General features: G+C 43.8%; 1 protein-coding gene across 4 annotated transcripts in view; it reads left to right on the forward strand.

The window, feature by feature from the left end:
- Positions 1-19,821, forward strand: part of PTPN14 (protein tyrosine phosphatase non-receptor type 14) — a 103,800-nt gene that overhangs the window by 75,178 nt on the left and 8,801 nt on the right. For all 4 annotated transcript variants that reach the window (XM_069954311.1, XM_069954310.1, XM_069954309.1 and 1 more), the window contains 10 exons: positions 1,838-1,935; positions 3,592-3,659; positions 8,533-8,603; positions 9,764-9,851; positions 10,836-10,924; positions 12,704-12,791; positions 13,719-13,801; positions 14,391-14,448; positions 15,259-15,325; positions 16,749-18,232. In XM_069954311.1, the coding sequence (XP_069810412.1) occupies positions 1,838-1,935; positions 3,592-3,659; positions 8,533-8,603; positions 9,764-9,851; positions 10,836-10,924; positions 12,704-12,791; positions 13,719-13,801; positions 14,391-14,448; positions 15,259-15,325; positions 16,749-18,232 (2,194 nt within the window). The remainder of the gene's footprint in view (positions 1-1,837; positions 1,936-3,591; positions 3,660-8,532; positions 8,604-9,763; positions 9,852-10,835; positions 10,925-12,703; positions 12,792-13,718; positions 13,802-14,390; positions 14,449-15,258; positions 15,326-16,748; positions 18,233-19,821) is intronic.

Consider the following 19,821-nt stretch of genomic DNA (forward strand, 5'->3'; position numbering starts at 1 on the left):
ATCCTGACATAACTGTACAGCAGTGTTCCCACTGTACCATCCAGTATGATAGGAGACCTTTGGTTTGGAGCTGGCTCTGCATTAGCCAGGGTTGTTTTCTGCTCATAGCTCTGTGCCCCGGTGCCAAGCCTCCAGGTCTGCCCAGTAATACCCCTCTCTGGGTATGTGTGAGATGTGTAGTGATGAAGCTATCCCAGATGCCTGGCGCTCAGTGTCTTGTGATATTATTGGTTACCTATCTGAGTTGGTTGAGGATTGGGACCTGCTGAGCTCCCATCCTGTATAGATAGATGAGCGTGTGGTGCTGCTCTCTCCACCTCCCTCCTGATGCCAGCATTCCTGGTAGCTCCCACAGAGCGCGCACCAGCCTGTATCAGATTCCACGCATGCTTCCAGCAGATGGGCCGAATGTGTGATGAAACGCAGCCATCAGTTCATTCACCGCACATTACCTATCCCATACTGATCCTGAGATCACCGCACGCAGAATAGTGATTACAGCTCTGGAGTATAATACAGGATGTAACTCAGGATCAGTACAGGATAAGTAATGTATACATGTAAATTCATAATGCATGATAATATTAACCCTGTGTATGTACGGGTATGTATACTGTACAGTCAGTGTTATAGCGGTATATTTCTGTCTTTCCTGCAGTCATTTATGAGACACATTTTCAATGAAAGGTCCCACCCCGGCTGCTTCTCTGTTATAGTATCTATACGCATGCGTCACCCCATACACGCTTTACACAGGGACAGCGCTGTAGTCATTGGGGGAGATTTATCAAACATGGTGTAAAGTGAGACTGGCCCAGTTGTCCCTAGCAACCAATCAGATTCCACCTTTCATTCCTCACAGACTCTTTGGAAAATGAAAGGTGGAATCTGATTGGTTGCTAGGGGCAACTGAGCCAGTTTCACTTTACACCATGTTTGATAAATCTCCCCCATTATGTTTATTCTACGTTGGTCGACCACATCCTTACAGATCCCACAGTGATTGTTACTCCACCCTGTAGATCGCTTCACCGTCCTTAGATGTAAATGACCAAACTATCCCAAATTCTATGTATGGTCTCGGCCTAAGGGTCCTTACACAGCCAACATGGGGTCGTGCAGGAACACAAGTGAGTGCCGATCAGCGAGAAATCACCAAAAATTGAGTGGCCCGGGCCCAAGAAAGATCCCTGTATTGTTCGTGCGGCCATGTAAATGTATTCCTATAACTCACACATTTCCCATTTACACAGAGAGACGTTCGGCCGATAGCTATAAATTTTACCGCTTGCAGAAAAGATGCGATCTGCCGAGGGTCAGGTATTATCCCACTCTCAGCTAATCGCTGTCACTTTTACATTGGCTGAAGGAGCGTTTCTAGCAACCCTTGTTGCCGATAATTGGCCTGTGTAAAAGGCCCTTTAGCCTCTGCGCCGGGTACACAACACATAACTGGGCGTCAGAGGGCAGGATCTACAGAAGTCCACGTTCTATGAGGAGACTGACCCTTGTACTATAGACAGCTCCTCCTGTGACCACTGCTGTATGCAGAGCTGCCTGTACTCACAAGGTGGTCACCCAGACAGGAAGTGAGGTGGTTGCTTGGCAACATGAACTCTTAGGATCCTATTAGACAAAGTGATTTTTAACGATTAATTCGTTAATCGTTAACCTGAAGCCTGAAATATAACGATAATTTGCATGATAATTGCCCCAGGTTATAGAGCCCTTCCTTTCTTAGCTGCTAGGATTTTGTAGCTTCCACATTATTTTCCTATATCTTTCCCTAATGGTATGAATGAAATAGTCATCTTCTTCTTTTTGTGCTTTCTTCCAGATACCAGTATTACCTCCAGTTACGGAAAGATGTTCTTGATGGCCGTTTGCGCTGTGCTATGGATCAGTACATACGACTAGCTGCGCTAGCTGTGCAAGGTAATGCTCCTCCATACTCATCATTATTTTTAGAGTCTTTTTGTCTATTTTATATACGTTTGGATGTTTCTCTTTTTGTATAACGAACTCTGGGCAAGCTGATACTGTGTTATACATAGTGCAGGGCCTGAGGGGGTGGAGGATGACACAACTATATGACAAGGATTCACCTTGGTGTCATGCTCCGCTCCTTTGGGTGTTCCTTAAAGGGAAACTCCAGCAATCCCATAAAAAATAAACTTCACAAAAGCATATAAGTGCGCTCACCCAAACCCCACTGATTATTTTACACCTTTTCCACTTGTGTACGCTGCTCCTAGTCCCAGATTCAATCTTCTATAAATGATGCCAGCCTTACACCATGGCACCCGGGTCGGGAACTTCATCTCCCAGCATGCATTGCACCTCAGAGTCAACTGCCGGGTACCCGTCCCGTCTTGTAGTATTTGCCCACCACTGTCTTGATCTGTGTCTGCTTTGCACAGTAAATCTATCAATCTATCTCCTATCTATCAATACATCTACACAAATTAGTGAGAGATGAAACAACAGTGTCTTCTTTCCCCTATACTACTCGGGAAAGGCTGTTGTTTTCCCGCCCTTAACCAAGTGATCACTTTGTGATGATAATGGTGGGCAGGGTTACAGATGAGGTGTTACATCTTGCCTGGCAAGTCAGATCACTTGATCTCCGTCTCAGAAGGAAGGGGGAGGACAGAGGAGTGGAGACAAAGTGGAGCGGGCAGTAAGGATTTTCAGCAGCTTCAGGTTGTGAGTCCGGGTGTGCTGCAGACAAACCGACCAATAGAAACCTGTTACACACAAGATGAGATTATAGGTGGGGATTGAACGGGGTTAATCTTTCTTATCCGGAGTTCCCCTTTAAAGCGGGTTTTTCCCTCAAAGGACACCCATCACCCCCCTGAAGTTAATCCCACCAATCACATGAACGGGGGGTCCTCGTTCCCTCTGGCTGAATGGAGTGATGTTGCCACTCCATTCATCTCTGGGGGCTTGAAAACACTTTGCTATGTTCATCAGGCTTATAGCGTTGAATGGAGAAAACTGAAGGTCCCTGCAGTTGGACCCCCATCTATCAAGCAGTATGGTATAAGAGAACCCCTTTAACCTCTGCTTGCACTGTAATGTCCATTTACATTATAGTTAGTAGGTTGTTTTGCCTAAACTTGTGTCTAGGTGATGTATTATACCTGACTATCACACGAGCTGCTATCCTAGTCCGACTAATAAACTGTGTAAATAAGAAAAAATGTACAACACTTTAGAGACAGCGCCACCCTGGCCCTCAGGTTGTGTGGAGGTTTGCAGCCCAGTTGCATTGAAGTGAATTGTGTTGTAATACCAAACATAACCTGAGGACAGGAGTGGTGCTGTTCCTGGAAGAAGGTGGACATGTTTTTCTAAGCATGGATAATCCCTTTAATAGACCGTGTGTAGCACAGATATATCTCCCCGTCACCGACCTCATTGAGTAGGAGTTCTAACCCTGTTTATTTTTTAGGGTGCTGGCTCTTTAACACTTTGTGGGGTTAATGGGTCGGATAATTCTGTATATATTCGCCCTGCGCTGTGACTTTACATTCGCAAATAGTTTGATGTTTGTGATAATGAACTGGGACTTGTTTTCTCTTGCAGCGGAATTTAAGGATTATACTACATTTGAGACACATGACTTCCTTGGCGAGTACGTGCTGTTTCCTGCGGTACGTTTCCATGTTGCTTATACAGTATTTTTCCTCAATGAGTATATATGTCAACAATATGTCTCTCTTCTATTCCTACTATCTTGTCAGATTTTAAAGGGGTATTCCAGAGATGTATTATTATTATTATCATCATCATTATTCTGTATAATATATTTTTTTCCAAATCAACTGGTGTCAGTTATGCAGGTTTGTAATTTACCTTTATTTAAAAAACTGAAGTCTTCCAGTACTTATCAGCTGCTGTATGTCCTGCAGGAAGTGATGTATTCTGTCCAGTCTGACCCAGTGCTCTCTGCTGCCACCAGTTGTTTTTTTTTATGAGGATTGCTGTTACTCTGGACAGTTCCTGACATGGACAGAGGTGGCAGCAGAGAGCACTGTGTCAGACTGGAGATAGTACACCACTTTCTGCAGGACATAGAGCAGCTGATAAGTACTGAAAGACTGGAGATTTTTAAATAGAAATAATTTACAAATCTGTATAATTTTTTGGACCAGTTGTTTTAAAAACATTTTTTCCTTTTGGAAATGGATCTCTAGTGTAAGTGTCAAACTCTCCAGCTGTTGCAGAACTACAGTTCTCATCATACCTGGAAAGCTAAAGCTTTAGGGTAGCTTCACACGTACCGTATCGCTGCGTATTTAACGCTGCGTTTTTATCGCTGCGTGTTTGGTGCGATTTTTACATGCGAGTTTTGATTTTCACATGATTTTCATGTAAATATTAAAACTCGCATGTAAAAATCGCACCAAAACGCAGCGTTAAATACGCCGCGATACAGTACGTGTAAAGGCACCCTATAGGAATTGTAGTTCTGCAACAGCAGGGAGGGATTACAATGTACATTGGTCAGGATGTGAGTGCCAACCCGATCACTAAAACAGGCTAGGAGAGAAGCGCATGGCTGAGTGCTTCTCTCTCTCTGCTCAATGTGCCTGTGACCAAGACGGGGACATGCACTTCACCTGCCACAAGAATCTCGGTGCCAACCACGGCAAAATCCATGTGAATAGTCATGTATATTCTACTAGTGCAGTGCCGATCACAGGGGAAGCATCTGACTAGACCAGGCTCCGCTGGAGGTGTTGGGAGCCGGGGGCGATCAGCTGAAAGGGGTTATCTCTGGTGTCAGAATGCTATGGTTTGGGGTGAGAGAGAAAAATGCAGAAGAATGTGAAACGTGTTGTAACAATTGGTGCATGAAGTGCGCGTGCTTTGTAGATCCTGAAACCACCGGAGCCAGATAAGATCAGGACTGTCCTAGTGGCGTATGTGCACCGATCTCGTCTGGATGGTTATCTGCATGAGTTATTAGCCTCATATTCTGTTCCTTTATTGGGCATCGTTTACAGTGACAAGCCAGACGGGACTCTTTAAGGACTCTCTTAGACTTAAAAGGGACATTTAAAGAGAATGTGTCATCAGAAAATGTGTTTTTATGTTATACATATTTTTACATTTTTTGGGGGGTTTTCTAATTTATATTATAAAATAATTCTGATATCTTGTAGTTCTCATTCTCACCACTGGGGCAAAAACGAAGCTGAGACTTCCTGTTTGTGTCTGTGGTGATAAGAGGAGGCTGCTGTAAAGTGATCTGTACAGCATTGCAGCGTCATGTGACACCAGTAAATAGAGGTGACAATAGCAGCTCCCTGTAGAATGACCTCTTCACAGGTCACAGAGCGCGCTCAGTAATGTTTCACATTCACCTCAAGGGGACAGACTCCGTCTACTGTCTTCTATGTTCATGAGTCTTGCTGTAAAGCAGGTCACTAAATGCTGTTAAAAACAGCCCAGGCAATATGGCCACCCCCATAACAATGTACAAAAGGTAAAGTAAGAAAATAGAACCAGATTAAAAGAAAAGAACAAGTTTTACAATCTATCTCTAATCAGTATAAGAAAATTTAGATGACACATTCCCTTTAAAGAGTACCAAATAGTTTTTTTAGTGAATGACAGCGCTAATTTAAACCTTCTTTTTTATTGCTCCAATACATCTAAAATAAAAAATTGTTGATTTAAAAAGCGTCATACGGTTTTGTGTAGACAGCTTCTATGCCCTCCTATGTGTTTCCATGGTTACAGACTACAAATAAGCTCTGTGTAGTCTGGTCCTGCAGTCATGTCTTACTCCATTCCTCTTGGTAAGAAAAGTTGAACAGGGGAGTAGATATAAGATCAGACTACACAGGGCTTATTTGTAGTCTGTCACCATGGAGATGCATAGGACCGCATAGAAGCTGGTTACACAAAACAGTAGTAAATGTTCTCCTTTCCTGAATGTATACTTGTTTTGTGTGTATATGTTCAGGACACGGGCTGAATATAGTCACTGAATGTACTTCTGTCCACTTTCTTCTCATAAATGAGACATGGTTGTACTCTTAATTTGACAAGAACATAACACAAGGGACACATTTACACAAGTATTTTCTCTAGGTCACACAGTCGGCCCCATGACAGTCATGTCCGTGCTCAGTATGTCACCAATAAAGTGTATATGTGTGAAATATTGCTGATTACTACAGCAAACGACCCGGCTGTCATGGTTCATGTCCTGTTATCTGGATAGTCACAGATTAGCAGGCCAGTCTTAGCTAAGTCACAGATCCTCAGATCCGTATTATTGGTGGATTACTGACCTAGAAAGCATTATTAACCAGCACAGCATAGTGCAAGATGCAGGAGAGTGAGTACAGCTCTGGAGTATGATTCAGGATGTAACTCAGCATCAGTAATGTAATGTATGTACACAGTGACCCCACCAGCAGAATAGTGAGTGCAGCTCTGAAGTATAATACAGGGTGTAACTCAGGATCAGTACAGGATCAGTAATGTAATGTATATACACAGTGACCCCACCAGCAGAATAGTGAGTGCAGCTCTGGAGTATAATACAGGATGTAACTCAGGATCAGTACAGGATCAGTAATGTAATGTGTATATACACAGTGACCCCACCAGCAGAATAGTGAGTGCAGCTCTGGAGTATAATACAGGATGTAACTCAGGATCAGTAATGTAATGTATGTACACAGTGACTCCACCAGCAGAATAGTGAGTGCAGCTCTGGAGTATAATACAGGCTGTAACTCAGGATCAGTAATGTATTGTATATACACAGTGACCCCACCAGCAGAATAGCGAGTGCAGCTCTGGAGTATAATACAGGATGTCACTCAGGATCAGTAATGTATTGTATATACACAGTGATCCCACCAGCAGGGCAGTGAGTGCAGCTCTGGAGTATAAAACAGGATATAATCAGGATCAGTACAGATCAGTAATGTAATGTATGTACACAGTGACCCCACCAGCAGAATAGCGAGTGCAGCTCTGGAGTATAATACAGGATGTAACTCAGGATCAGTAATGTAATGTATGTACACAGTGATCCCACCAGCAGAATAGCGAGTGCAGCTCTGGAGTATAAAACAGGATATAATCAGGATCAGTAATGTAATGTATGTACACAGTGACCCCACCAGCAGAATAGCGAGTGCAGCTCTGGAGTATAATACAGGATGTAACTCAGGATCAGTAATGTAATGTATGTACACAGTGACCCCACCAGCAGAATAGTGAGTGCAGCTCTGGAGTATATTATAGGATGTAACTCAGGATCAGTAATGTAATGTATGTACACAGTGACCCCACCAGCAGAATAGCGAGTGCAGCTCTGGAGTATAAAACAGGATATAATCAGGATCAGTAATGTAATGTATATACACAGTGATCCCACCAGCAGGGCAGTGAGTGCAGCTCTGGAGTTGTATACAGGATAGATAACTTTCTGCAGCCTTTCATGTGGATAAATTCTCCATGTAAGCCCTAAAATGGTGTTTGTAGACTTATACGGTCCATTACTCTTGCTGTATATATCAGTTCTCCTGGTGGGGATAGATTACACTAGTGTTTTTTTGCTTTCTTTGGCATGTTGCGTTCTGTATGTGGCAGCTGCACAGACTTGTATCCTCCGCTTATCTCTGGATACCTCTCCCTCTACATACTTGTGTGACAGAAACAAATAGTGTGTGCAGGGCCTCAGGGGAAGGACCGGGGAGCTCTGCTGAGCACAATACCCATGGCCTGGGGCCTTGTTTTTCTCCGGAGCCTTCTGTCACACTGTGGTCTTGTCGTGTTACATTCCTTGTGTGTTTTATTGCTCAATCTGTCAGCCATACTTGGCAAAACTTCAGAGACCTATTCAAGGCTATGGATGCGGAGGTGTGCTCCTTGGTTGGAACAGCGGAGAAAGCATGAAGTGATGTGAATGTCCTTGGAGTCAAGGTCGGCCTGCGTGGGCCACCAGTATGGACGTCACTCTATCATCTATTGTTTGTGTAGCCCCATCATAGTCATCTGGTCATTTCGGGACATTATATATCTCATATACATCAGATGGTCTGGGCTTTCTGGGAATCTGGTTTGTACTGGCTTCCCTTAATAGTCCATACAACTTGTGATAGATGAAACCACTTTTACATAAACAGCGCCACCCCTGTCCCTGGTTGTGTGTGGTATTGCAGTTTAGCTCCATTTACATCGATGGAACTGAACAACGAAACCCACTCCCAAACTGAGGACAGGAGAGCTGCTGTTTTTTGGAATGAAGCTGCCAACTTAATCCAAACCTGGATAATCCCTTTAAGGGTACAAACACACACACCGTATACGCAGCAGATACGCAGCAGATTAGATCTAAATAACTGAACACAGCATCAAATCTGTACCATAAAATCTGCTGCATATCTGCTGCGTATACGGTGTGTGTGTTTGTACCCTTAAGGGTCTATCCCAAGATTTAAAGGGGTAGTTAGCAAAAAAAAAAAAATCACAGTCTCTGGTTTTGTTTCCTTAAAGGGCTGGACCCACGACAAATCTCAGCTGGAAGACTTACTTCACAAAGTGGCCTTGGAACATAAAGCTCTTAGGTAAGACAAGGGGTCTGTCATTTTATAGTTGTTGTTTATTGGTTTGGAATTCATAAAACGTCTTATTAGATCCTTAAAGGGGTCGTTTGCAAAAGAATTTTTTTTTAAATCAACTGGTCTCAGAAGGTGACAGAGATTAGTAATTTACTTCTATTAAAAATCTCCAGTCATCCAGTACTTATCAGCTGCTGTATGTCCTGCAGGAAGTGGTGTATTATTTCCAGTCTGACACAGTGCTCTCTGCTGCCACCTCTGTCCATGTCAGGAACTGTCCAGAGCAGGAGAGGTTTTCCATGGGGATTTGCTACTGCACTGGACAGTTCCTGACATGGACAGAGGTGGCAGCAGAGAGCACTGTGTCAGACTGGAATGAATACACCACTTCCTGCAGGACATACAGCAGCTGATAAGTACTAGAAGACTGAAGATTCTTTAATAGAATACAAATGTATGCTACTTTCTAACACTAGTTTTGAAAGAAAAAAACTTTGGTGAACTACCCCTTTAAAGGGGAAGTCTATCAATTCTGTATTAACTGATTAAAATTATTGGCAAAATGTCAGAGGAAAGAAGGATGGGGTGTGAAGCATTGCAGGGTGCTTAATCCTTTGTTTCTGCATGAGATGAGCGCGGTCATAGGAAGCCAGCAGTATCTTATTCCCTGTATGGTAGTGTGCGGCCATCTTTAGTGTCTCCTCAGCTCTGAGCTCACATGTCCTGGTAATCTCCTGCTGGTTCAGTGTCTATACGGATCGCTGTGCAGTATATTGTTTACTGTGCAGAATATTGTGTGATCGCTTTGGTAATGATCAGGATTTTATTTCCTTTTTTGTTGGTTAGAAAAAAGAATTTATATAGACATTTTGAATATCCTAATGCAGAAATGGGGAACCTTCGGCCCTCCAGCTGTTGCAAAACTACAATTCCCATCATGGCTGGACAGTTTTAGCTTTAGGATGATGGGAGTTGTATTTTTGCTACAGCTGGAGGGCGGCAGATTCCCCATTCTTGTTATAATGTAGTAAGGTCCTATGTGATGGGGTTTCTTGTGTCGACCTGTCCTGTTTTGACATAAGCGCAGTTCACATTGTGACCGTAATAAGTTGACTTTTTGTCCCATTGCCTTCAGTTCATGAGCTGACCCCGTTCTGTTTGTCTAGTGGGATGCCTCCGGAGGAAGCGGAAATTCTCTATATAAAAGAAGTGGAACATTTGGATGGATATGGGCAGGAGTGTTTCCATGTAAAGGTAATTCTACTGTGCGACTCTCTGCTGACACCTACAGGCCATTTCTTGTATTGCACTATGTGGCTTTGTTTTATTAAACAAGCTCTATCTGCAATGAATTGCAATGGATCTAAAACGAGGTATAGCAAAACGTCAAGAGTCTTTTTGGGTGGTCCAGTTGCAGAGGCTTGGGGGACCTTGTGTATGGATCATGTTAGATAGAAGAGGGTTTGATGCATGAATCCTTTTGGGCATCGTACCTTGTATCCCTCAATGCTGGGTGTCTGATCGGATTGGAAAATAGAATTGGAGGGACAGATAGAACATAAAGTGGTATTCCAGAGGAATTTTTTATTTATTTATTTACGCAAGTTAATCACGTTAAAACTCATGTCTTCCTGTGCAAAATGCATTAAAATGGGTACTTGGGGGGGGGGGGAATATATGTTTTTTTAACCTATTAGGGCTAGAAATTTATCCAAATTTATAAATTAGTTATATTTAAAAAAAACTCTCAAACCTTCCAGTACTTATCAGCTGATGTATGTCCTGCAGGAAGTGGTGTATTCTTTCCAGTCTGACACAGTGCACAGGACATACAGCAGCTGATAAGTACTGGATAACTGGAGATTTTTAAATAGAAGTAAATTACAAATCTATATAACTTTCTAGTACCAGTTGACCCCCCCCCCAGAGTGCCCCTTTTAATGCATTTTGATGCTATAACAACCATGTTAAAGTTGATATATGTATATATTATTACACATGGAAATCGAGTTATGCCTTATGACTTTTCCTGCATTCCTTAAACTGTGTAATAGTTGAATTGTGCTGGGACAAAGCCAGTTCATCTCTATGATATTGATTCGGCCATGTACTATATACCATCAGTATACAGAGAGGAGGCAGGGACTGCCTGTTATACACCATTAGGAAGCACAGGACAATGACCCCCCTCACCTCACCGCGGTATAACTGAGCTTGTGCTGTATTGTGGGATTGTAGGACAGTCACGGCAACGACGTCAACCTCTGGATTTTCTTCATGGGGATTTTTGCTGGAGACAGTTATGGAAAATCCACAGCATGTTACAGGTAAGCAGCGGGAGTGCTGGGCCGTACTACAGCGCTATGGTATGGGAATACAGCGCTATGGTATGGGAATACAGCGCTATGGTATGGGAATACAGCGCTATGGTATGGGAATACAGCGCTATGGTATGGGAGTACAGCGCTATGGTATGGGAATACAGCGCTATGGTATGGGAATACAGCGCTATGGTATGGGAATACAGCGCTATGGTATGGGAATACAGCGCTATGGAATGGGGACATGCTCAGTGTATTCAGCAGGAAAGCATCTGCATACACCTAATGGAGCCCAAGGCCGCCATTACCTCCACCACTCTTATCTCATCTACTGATTGAGAGAGTTTTTCTCCAAAAATTGGTATACAGTATAGACACCATTTACACACTGTAATAGACATATAGGGCAAGATTTATCAAACATGGTGTAAAGTGAGACTGGCTCAGTTGCCCCTAGCAACCAATCAGATTCCACCTTTCATTCCTTACAGACTCTTTGGAAAATGAAAGGTGGAATCTGATTGGTTGCCGGGGGCGACTGAGCCAGTTTCACTTTACACCATGGTTGATAAATCTCCCCATAACCCTATTACACATTCTGTCCACCTACGTACGTTTATACACACGTATACATATGTATTCACTGACACACACATACACACATATATACATACACACACACACACACACACACGTATATACACCTTGTGAGACATCATATGAATTATTTGTTTTTAATTGGGTTCTGTCACTTAAAAAAAAAAAAAGAATGACATGTCCTCATGTCTCACTGATCATTCGATGGAGCCGAGCGCTTCTCTCCCCCAGTTTGCTGTGCTCAGGGCCTCACTGCAGGAGATGGGACTTACAATGGAGTCCATCTGCTACAATGAGATGGAAAAGGCCATAAGCCAGGGAGTGAAGAGCCTAGCTGAGCGCTTCTCCTGGCTGCATCTAACGATCAGACCCTGACTAATCAAAAAGGTTGACGTGTCTCTAGGACTAAAAATAAAATGCACAACATTATCTTTACCTACCCTCACAATGGTCCCCAGCCTCTGGCTCTGCAGATGTCCCGGCCTGCCCTGCCAGCCGAAAGCAACAACTGGAGAGCCCTTCTCTGTGCTCCTATAAAACCAGCTGCTTATATTATTTTTATTCTTGCTTATTGCTGATGGTTACAACGTTCATCACGACCCCCCGAGTATCATATAGTATAACAGACCCCCAAGTGTAACCGCCTGTATGTAATAACCATAGCTTTCCTATGGCCTGATCGTTCCCCGCTGACTCCTAACATCTCTATAATTTCCGGTAGGGGACACATTACACCTCATTGCCGCTTCCTTTGCCGTGTTCCCCGCCATGTATGGATCTCTCTCGATGAGGTCTGATGGATCCATCCCGGCCAATCCCCCATGTCACCATGTAAAGTAATATGGGCCATTATTCTGCAGATGGACTATGTAATAAGTTCCCAGGGAGCAGCACTAGCATCCCCTGACCAGTCCTTTTATCTGCATACAGGCGAGAACATGGGTATTTTTCTGCCTAATCTTCCCCCCAGCAAGTGGATGAATAGAGGGCTTCTGTGTCCTGACATGGTCCGCTAGAGATAGGTTTCAGCCACGCAGAGATGAATAGCTCCTGAAAGCATCCTGCTGGTAATGTGTCCCGCGGGCCCTGCCAGGCTGGAGGCTGGACGGGTAGAGATATGGCTGGCGTGACTCCGGAATGTCGGAATGTGAGTCTTGGCAGCGCTATAACCTGAGATCTTGTCTCCAGGTGGAATGACATTGGGAATATCACACACAACAAGTCTGCCATTGTGCTGGAGCTGAACAGAAAGGAAGAGAGCGTCCTTTTTCACACGGTACGTGAGTAATCTCCTCTCGACACCCTCACATTCCGGGTATTTTTTTTATTTTTTTTTACCCCATTTTGTAATGTACATCGCTAAACAGCACTAACTTTACTGCACTGCTCTGGCTACCAATAGCCCCGTAACTTAAAGGGATTGTCCAGGATTAGGAAAAACGTGGCTACTTTCCTCCATAAACAGCGCCACACCTGTCCTCAGTTTGTCTGTTTTTGCAGCTCAGTTCTACTGAAATGAATGGAGCTCAGGTGCAATAATACACACAACCTGAAGACAGGAGTGGTACTGTTTCTGGATGTAACTCAGGATCAGTACAGGATAAGTAATGTAATGTATGTACATACTGACCCCACCAGCAGAATAGTGAGTGCAGCTCCGGAGTATAATACAGGATGTAACTCAGGATCAGTAATGTAATGTATGTACGCAGTGACCTCACCAGCAGAATAGTGAGTGCAGCTCTGCAGTATAAGGGTGGGTCCATACTACGGAATTCTCGCTGATAATATCCACGGAATTCCGTCGCCTTTCCGCCGGCTCCATAGACACCATTCTATGGGCCGGCGTATTCCGCTATCGGCCGAAAGAAGTGACATGTCACTTCCGTAGTGTGAACCCACCCTGATACAGGATGTAACACAGGATCAGTAATGTATGTACACAGTGACCTCACCAGCAGAATAATGAGTGCAGCTCTGGAGTATAATACAGGATCAGTACAGGATAAGTAATGTAATGTATGTACACATGGACCACACCAGCAGAGAGCGATCAGGAGAGCTGTCAGATCCTCTGTAGGAGCGGGCTCAGCTTTTGTGCCTATGTTTCTATGCTTTGGTGTAATTTAATAGGGTTCCATTGTGTCCCTTATATAAACCCTTCGGATGTGATGACGCGTGCCTCTTTGTTCCCTTTCAACAGGACGACATTGAAAACAGTAAATATATATCCCGGCTGTTTGCCGCGCGGATGAAATTCTACAAAGACCATAATATCTGCACGGAGTAAGTGATCACCAGGATAGAATAGGCCTGTTAAATGTTAGACTGGGGCTCCTTGGGTCCGAACCCTGCTCCCCCATTAATTTAAAAAAACTTTTGACATGTCAAAAGTTTTGATCAGTTGGGTTCAACCCCCCTGTTGATCCTTAGAAGGGAGAAGTAATGCAGCTGAGCGCGTCTCTGTGCTGCCAGGAGAGAGGATCCTTAGAATTACAATGGAGACCTAAAGAGATCTAATGGAGATCTAAAAGGAAGCACCTCTTAAGGTTGTATGTAAAAATCAGGGGAGATCTGAACACCCAGATCCTAACCATGACAAGTCAACAGTTTTTTAAAGTGACAGGAACACCTTAATTGTGGTTATCATTGTACACATAGGACCAATCATCATCCCATCAGGAACAGACTGTAGTGACCCATGATTGGTCAGCAGGCCGGGAGTGACCTAAGTGGCCTCTTTGTGTAGTGGACTACATCATATAGCCCTCTATATCCTTAGCTTCCTGAACCCATCACTATAATATTGTGTGTTGGAAATGTTTTAGTTTTTCCTTTTACCTTTTATAACCCGTCATTTACTTATGTTTTACAGGACACACAATACACCGCCTGCAGTTCGCCGACATTCCACTTGGGGGCGATCTTCCATGGTGTGTAATTACTTAAATTTCTATATTTTAAGTTGGAGTTCTCTTTTATATGTAGAGCTTATAGGAAGTACAGTTATTCGGTTTCTGAACACATCGCTGTTCGAACACTTTGGTATTCATAGGAAATTTCACCCCAAAGTTTTGTTCGGTACTCGTATATTGTTCGGAATCCGGACAAAATCAGGGGAGATCGAGGGGTTCGGACACCAAGGTTACAGGAGCGGGGTCATAATGACGGGAATTTCCACTCTAAACCAGTGGGTGGCAGCCAAAGAGGTGCTCCCGCACGTCACTGTGCAGGAACTCCTCAATACACTTTATACAACCAGCAGTCCAGTGCAGGAGGAGGAGAGCAGCGGTCTTACCAGACCCTGGAGCAAACTTCTAACTGCACGGTAATGGTGCCGAGGATGAAGGTAAGAGACATACCATCCAGTAGGGATATATCAGCAGGTTAGATTTGTCTAACCTGCTGATAGTTCCCCCCTACCTGTCACTGACATGACATGTTGAAAGTTATCGATTAGAGTGGGTCTCACTGCTGACACCTGCTCTGAGAAGAAGATGTAGCCGGGAAAAGACCACAGCAGTGCGGTGTAATCCCCCGCTGGCCGCACAGTCCGTCAATATCTTTTAGCCTCGCTGTCCTTATGCCGTCATGCTCACACCAGCCATGTCGTGCAGTCATGGTGTCCATCATTTGGGGTGATTCGTCATATTTCAGGACACTGGGTGTGAATGGAAGATGACAGGTTCTAAAACTCTTTTAGACTAATAAAGTATTCCTCTTCTCTTTTCGGGTGTGACCAGTCCCGGCCGCAGTCATCTGTGATGGCTTCCAGGCACATGCAGGGGGGCGACGCTTTCATGTCTGAAGGTAGGTTCTGTCTGAGCCATGCTGTATTATCTACATAAAGGTCTTGTCTAGTGGTTCATCTATATTTGGCCACCTAATAGATGGGCCATGATATAGATCAGGGATGAGGAACCTTTGACACTCTAGGCTGCTGCAAAACTACAATCCCCATCATGCCTGGACAGCCAAAATGCTGTCTTTGGCTGTCTGGGAATGATGGGAATTGTAGTTTGAGTGTTCCCTATCCCTGATATAGACGATCCATGCCTTAAACACAAATTCGGGTGGTCTTCTTGCCTAGGCCTGTACCTCCATACCCCTGACCTACCAGTAACACTCCACATTCATGATAGTCATACACCCTATAGATGCATCATACTTTTGTATGGACGATATGTGGATGAGGACTACAGTGCTGTACACTGTTGTACCTTGACTTCTGTATCTTTAAGTCATTTAAAGTGATCACCTATCTACAAAGTAGGTTATAACTAGCTTATTTTTTTTTAGAATGAATTGAGCATGCTTTGCCTCCAAAATTTCCAAAGATAGAGTACAACACGGTCCTATAGAGAAGGAACGGAATGGTGGTGGCACATGTGCACTGCCACTTCATTCAGTCGGGGCCCAAGGAACCTCAACACTCCAGATCTTAGGGGTTCCAGTGGCCAGCCGCCACAGATCAGCTAGTTATCCTGTGTATAGGTGATAACCTTTAAAGGGAATGTGCCATTAAAAAATTACTCATTATTTAAATACTGTGTTTTATGTTAAACATATTTTTTTAAAAGAAATTTTGGTAATGTTTTATTCTAATTTTCCATTTTCTTATCTAGATTATAAAATAATCTTGATATCTTGCAGTTCTCATTCTCACCACTGGGGCTAAAACTAAGCTGAGACTTCCTGTTGTGTCTGTGGTGATAAGAGGAGGCTGCTGTAAAGTGATCTGTACAGCATTGCAGCGTCATGTGACACCAGTAGATAGAGGAGACAATAGCCGCTCCCTGTGGAATGACCTCTTCACAGGTCACAGAGCGCGCTCAGTAATGTTTCACATTCAGCTCAAGGGGACAGACTCTGTCTATTGTCGTCTATGTCCTTGAGTCTTGCTGTAAAGCATATCACTAAATGCTGTTAAAAACCGCTCAGGCAAGATGGCCGCCCCCCATAACAATATACAAAAAGTGAAATAAAAGAAAAAAGAAACAGATTAAAAGAAAATAGAAACAGATTAAAATAAAAGAACAAGTTTTCATATTGGATTCTAGTCAGGAAAAGAAAATCTAGGTGAAACATTCCCTTTAATGTTGGTATAACCTCTTTTAAGCTTTCACATGATTCCATCTCTTCCTGAATATTTTGGCTATTAACCCTGTGTAATCGGTTATAAATAAATATTAATTTTATTATTTATTAACCCTAATAATCTTTCCCTTTACAGACAGCATTTTCCATATGGGTGAGGATGCATTTAACTTCAGATCCCAGAACAGCTTGGACAGATATATCGACTATAACATCCCGAATGGGACTGTACCGAATGGTAGCGTTTCAAGTGCCCAAAGTATGAACTCTCTAAACCACTCCCAGAACTTCATCCAGGCCTCCCCCATGTCCTCTAACCTCAGCATCACCGGCAATGACATCATGAGGTCGGACTACATCCCCAAATGCAGACACAGCGCCATCATTGTACCTTCCTACCGGCAGACTCCGGACTATGACACTGTAATGAGACAGATGAACAGAAGTATTCACCCCCCGGACTGTCAGAGCCAGTCTTTACGAAACCTCAACATTGGGAATACGCATGCCTACAGGCATCGGGAGAACCTGGTGTACAGTCAGCCGGAAATTCAGGACCGGCCTCCGTACATAGTGTCTCAGTCTGCCTATGCCGCTCAGTCTCATTTTGGTAACAAACCCATCAACCCCCCTGAGCAAATGCCATCTGGCCAGGCGACTAAGAGCCCTGCTAACAGCAAGTCGATTTCCCATACCGTCAGCACCCCAGAGTTGGCCAACGTGCCGCCACAGACTTTTAGTGCTGCCCACATGTTTAGGAACTTCTTGTCTAGACCTCCGCCTCCTTACCCACCACCCCGACCGGCCAGTAGCACCCCCGACCTGGCGAGCCATAGACATAAACGCGTTAGCAGTAGTAGCCCTGATCTAGTAGCCAGAAAAGTTCAACAATCGGTGAAAACTTTCCAAGAGGATAGCTCCCCCGTCGTTCGGCAGTCTCTTCAGGAGGTCAGCGAACCATTAAAGCCCCATAAGCACCATCCGGTGATCAATAAGCGCCATAGTTTTGAAGTTATGAGCCACATGGTCCGTGGGATGGAAGCCATGGCCTTAAAGTCACTAGCCGCTCCGTTACCTCGGAGGAATACCTTAAGAGAACAGATGCCTGCTGAGGAACCCATGCCGAAGGCTCACGAGGTCCAGCAGCTTCCAATGTACCACCATAAGAAGAACATTTCAGATGCCACCATGCTGATCCACAGTAGTGAGAGTGAGGAGGAGGAAGAGTCCCACAAGCCCGTGCCTCATACCTCATTTATGCAGGGCGTTCCCTACAGTGCCCAGCTGCAGGCCGCATTGGCTCGTATACCAAATAAGCCGCCGCCAGAATATCCCGGCCCAAGAAAAAGTGTCAGCAATGGAGCCTTAAGGCACGACCCATCCTGTATATCGGCCGCCATAGCGAGAGCCAAGGCCATGAGTTCCCGACCATCTCAGACTCTCTGCATGTCTAGAAATGACCCCGCACCTATAAATGGAACCTCACTGGGGCCTTCCATCTCCGAGCCGGACCTCACCAGTGTGAAAGAAAGGGTCAAAAAAGAACCGGTGAAGGAAAGGCCCGTGTCCGAGATGTTTACTACCGAGGATGCCTTCGTGGAGAGAGAAATCATGATAAGGGTGAGTGCCGGTGTATAGACCGGACCTGGGAAACAGAATAACGCTTTATTACTGTGTATACTAAATGAGTCTGACAAGTGTCTAATATACGTAACAGTCTACCATCCCTTAAAGTGTCACTGTCATTTCTTTTTTTTTTTTTTGCAGAAATCAATAGTCCAGGCGATTTGAAAAAAATTTGTAATTGGGTTTATTAGGCAAATATGCCATTATCTGCATTCAAAAAGACTTTCCCCAGGTCCCCCCCCCCCTCCTCTCTCTCATCCACTGCTCATTATCAGGAAATCTTGAGTCTTTTACATCAGTCGAGCCATGTGTAACCTATGGAGAGGGAGGAGGGAGATTAGTCGGCAGCAGAGAGCAAAGGATTACACAGCGGGAACTGTGTAAAAAGCCGGTGTTCAGAGGTCAGAGAGGATAGCCCAGTGATGTAGCTGTAAATTAACTCTTTGTTGTCCTGTTTTGGTGCCTCATCTCCCTCCACCCCATTTTTCGGCTAATAAACCCAATTAAAAAGTTTCTTAAAATCACCTGTACTATTGATCTCTGCAAAAAAAATAATAATTAAATGACAGTGACACTTTAACGTTGTCAAGGTATTAGTCTGCTGTCAGTGAAAGAGACAACAATATTGTACATAGCCAGTCCTGCTCTCAGCTGAGAAGTGATACAATTGTATCCATTCTAGACAATGCTCTGTGAGCTAACCACTGCTGATGTAAGCTCACAGAGCATTGTCTAGAGTGGAGATATCAGTATGGCGTTGATGATGTCTCTGTTAGAGAACCTTTTTTTATCCACTTCTCCTTTTTTATCCACTTCTCCCCCTTTTTAGAAGCTTGTACATCTTATAGTCTTGTATATCTGGTAGCATTGTTGTCACTTGTAGTTATTTCATTGATATTTAAATGGTTTTCTGACTTTTGCCTGAATGGGTCTGATCCCGTTCACCGTTTTAGGTCGTAAGAACTCAACAGTATTTGCCGTTTACAAACTGTCCAGGGAAAGATTTGAAATGTACTTATTGTAGCACCATCTGGTGGTCATAGTGTATAGCAATGTGCATGTCCACCTAATGAGCTGTGCTTGGTGGACACACATGCTCAGTCACTCTCCCCACAGCCATATCTATAGATCTATAAATGTATCTATATCTTCTGTTCTCAACAGGGCAGCCAATAAAATAGCCTTCTTGCCAGGGAAAAAACAGAGCTAATAGAGGAATTGAGGATTTTTTTTTTTTAACAAATTTAAAAATGCTGCAGTAAAGGGGTTGTTCAGCAAAAAAAAAAATCTCAAGTCTTCCAGTACTCATCAGCTGCTGTATGTCCTGCATGAAGTGGTGTATTCCTTTCTAGTTTGGAAAACAGGAGATGTTTTCTATGGAGATTTGCTACTGCATTGGATAGCTCCTGACATGGCCAGAGGTGGCAGCAGAGAGCACCGTCTCGAGAATACAACACTTCCTGCAGGACATACAGAAGCTGATAAGTACTGGAAGAGTGGAGATTTTTTTTAATAGAAGTCAATTACAAATCTCGTGAACTTTCTTGCACTAGTTGATTTGAATTAATTTTTTTTTATGGACT

Source organism: Dendropsophus ebraccatus, chromosome 15 (genome assembly GCF_027789765.1).
Source record: "Dendropsophus ebraccatus isolate aDenEbr1 chromosome 15, aDenEbr1.pat, whole genome shotgun sequence".
Lineage (NCBI taxonomy): Eukaryota > Metazoa > Chordata > Amphibia > Anura > Hylidae > Dendropsophus > Dendropsophus ebraccatus.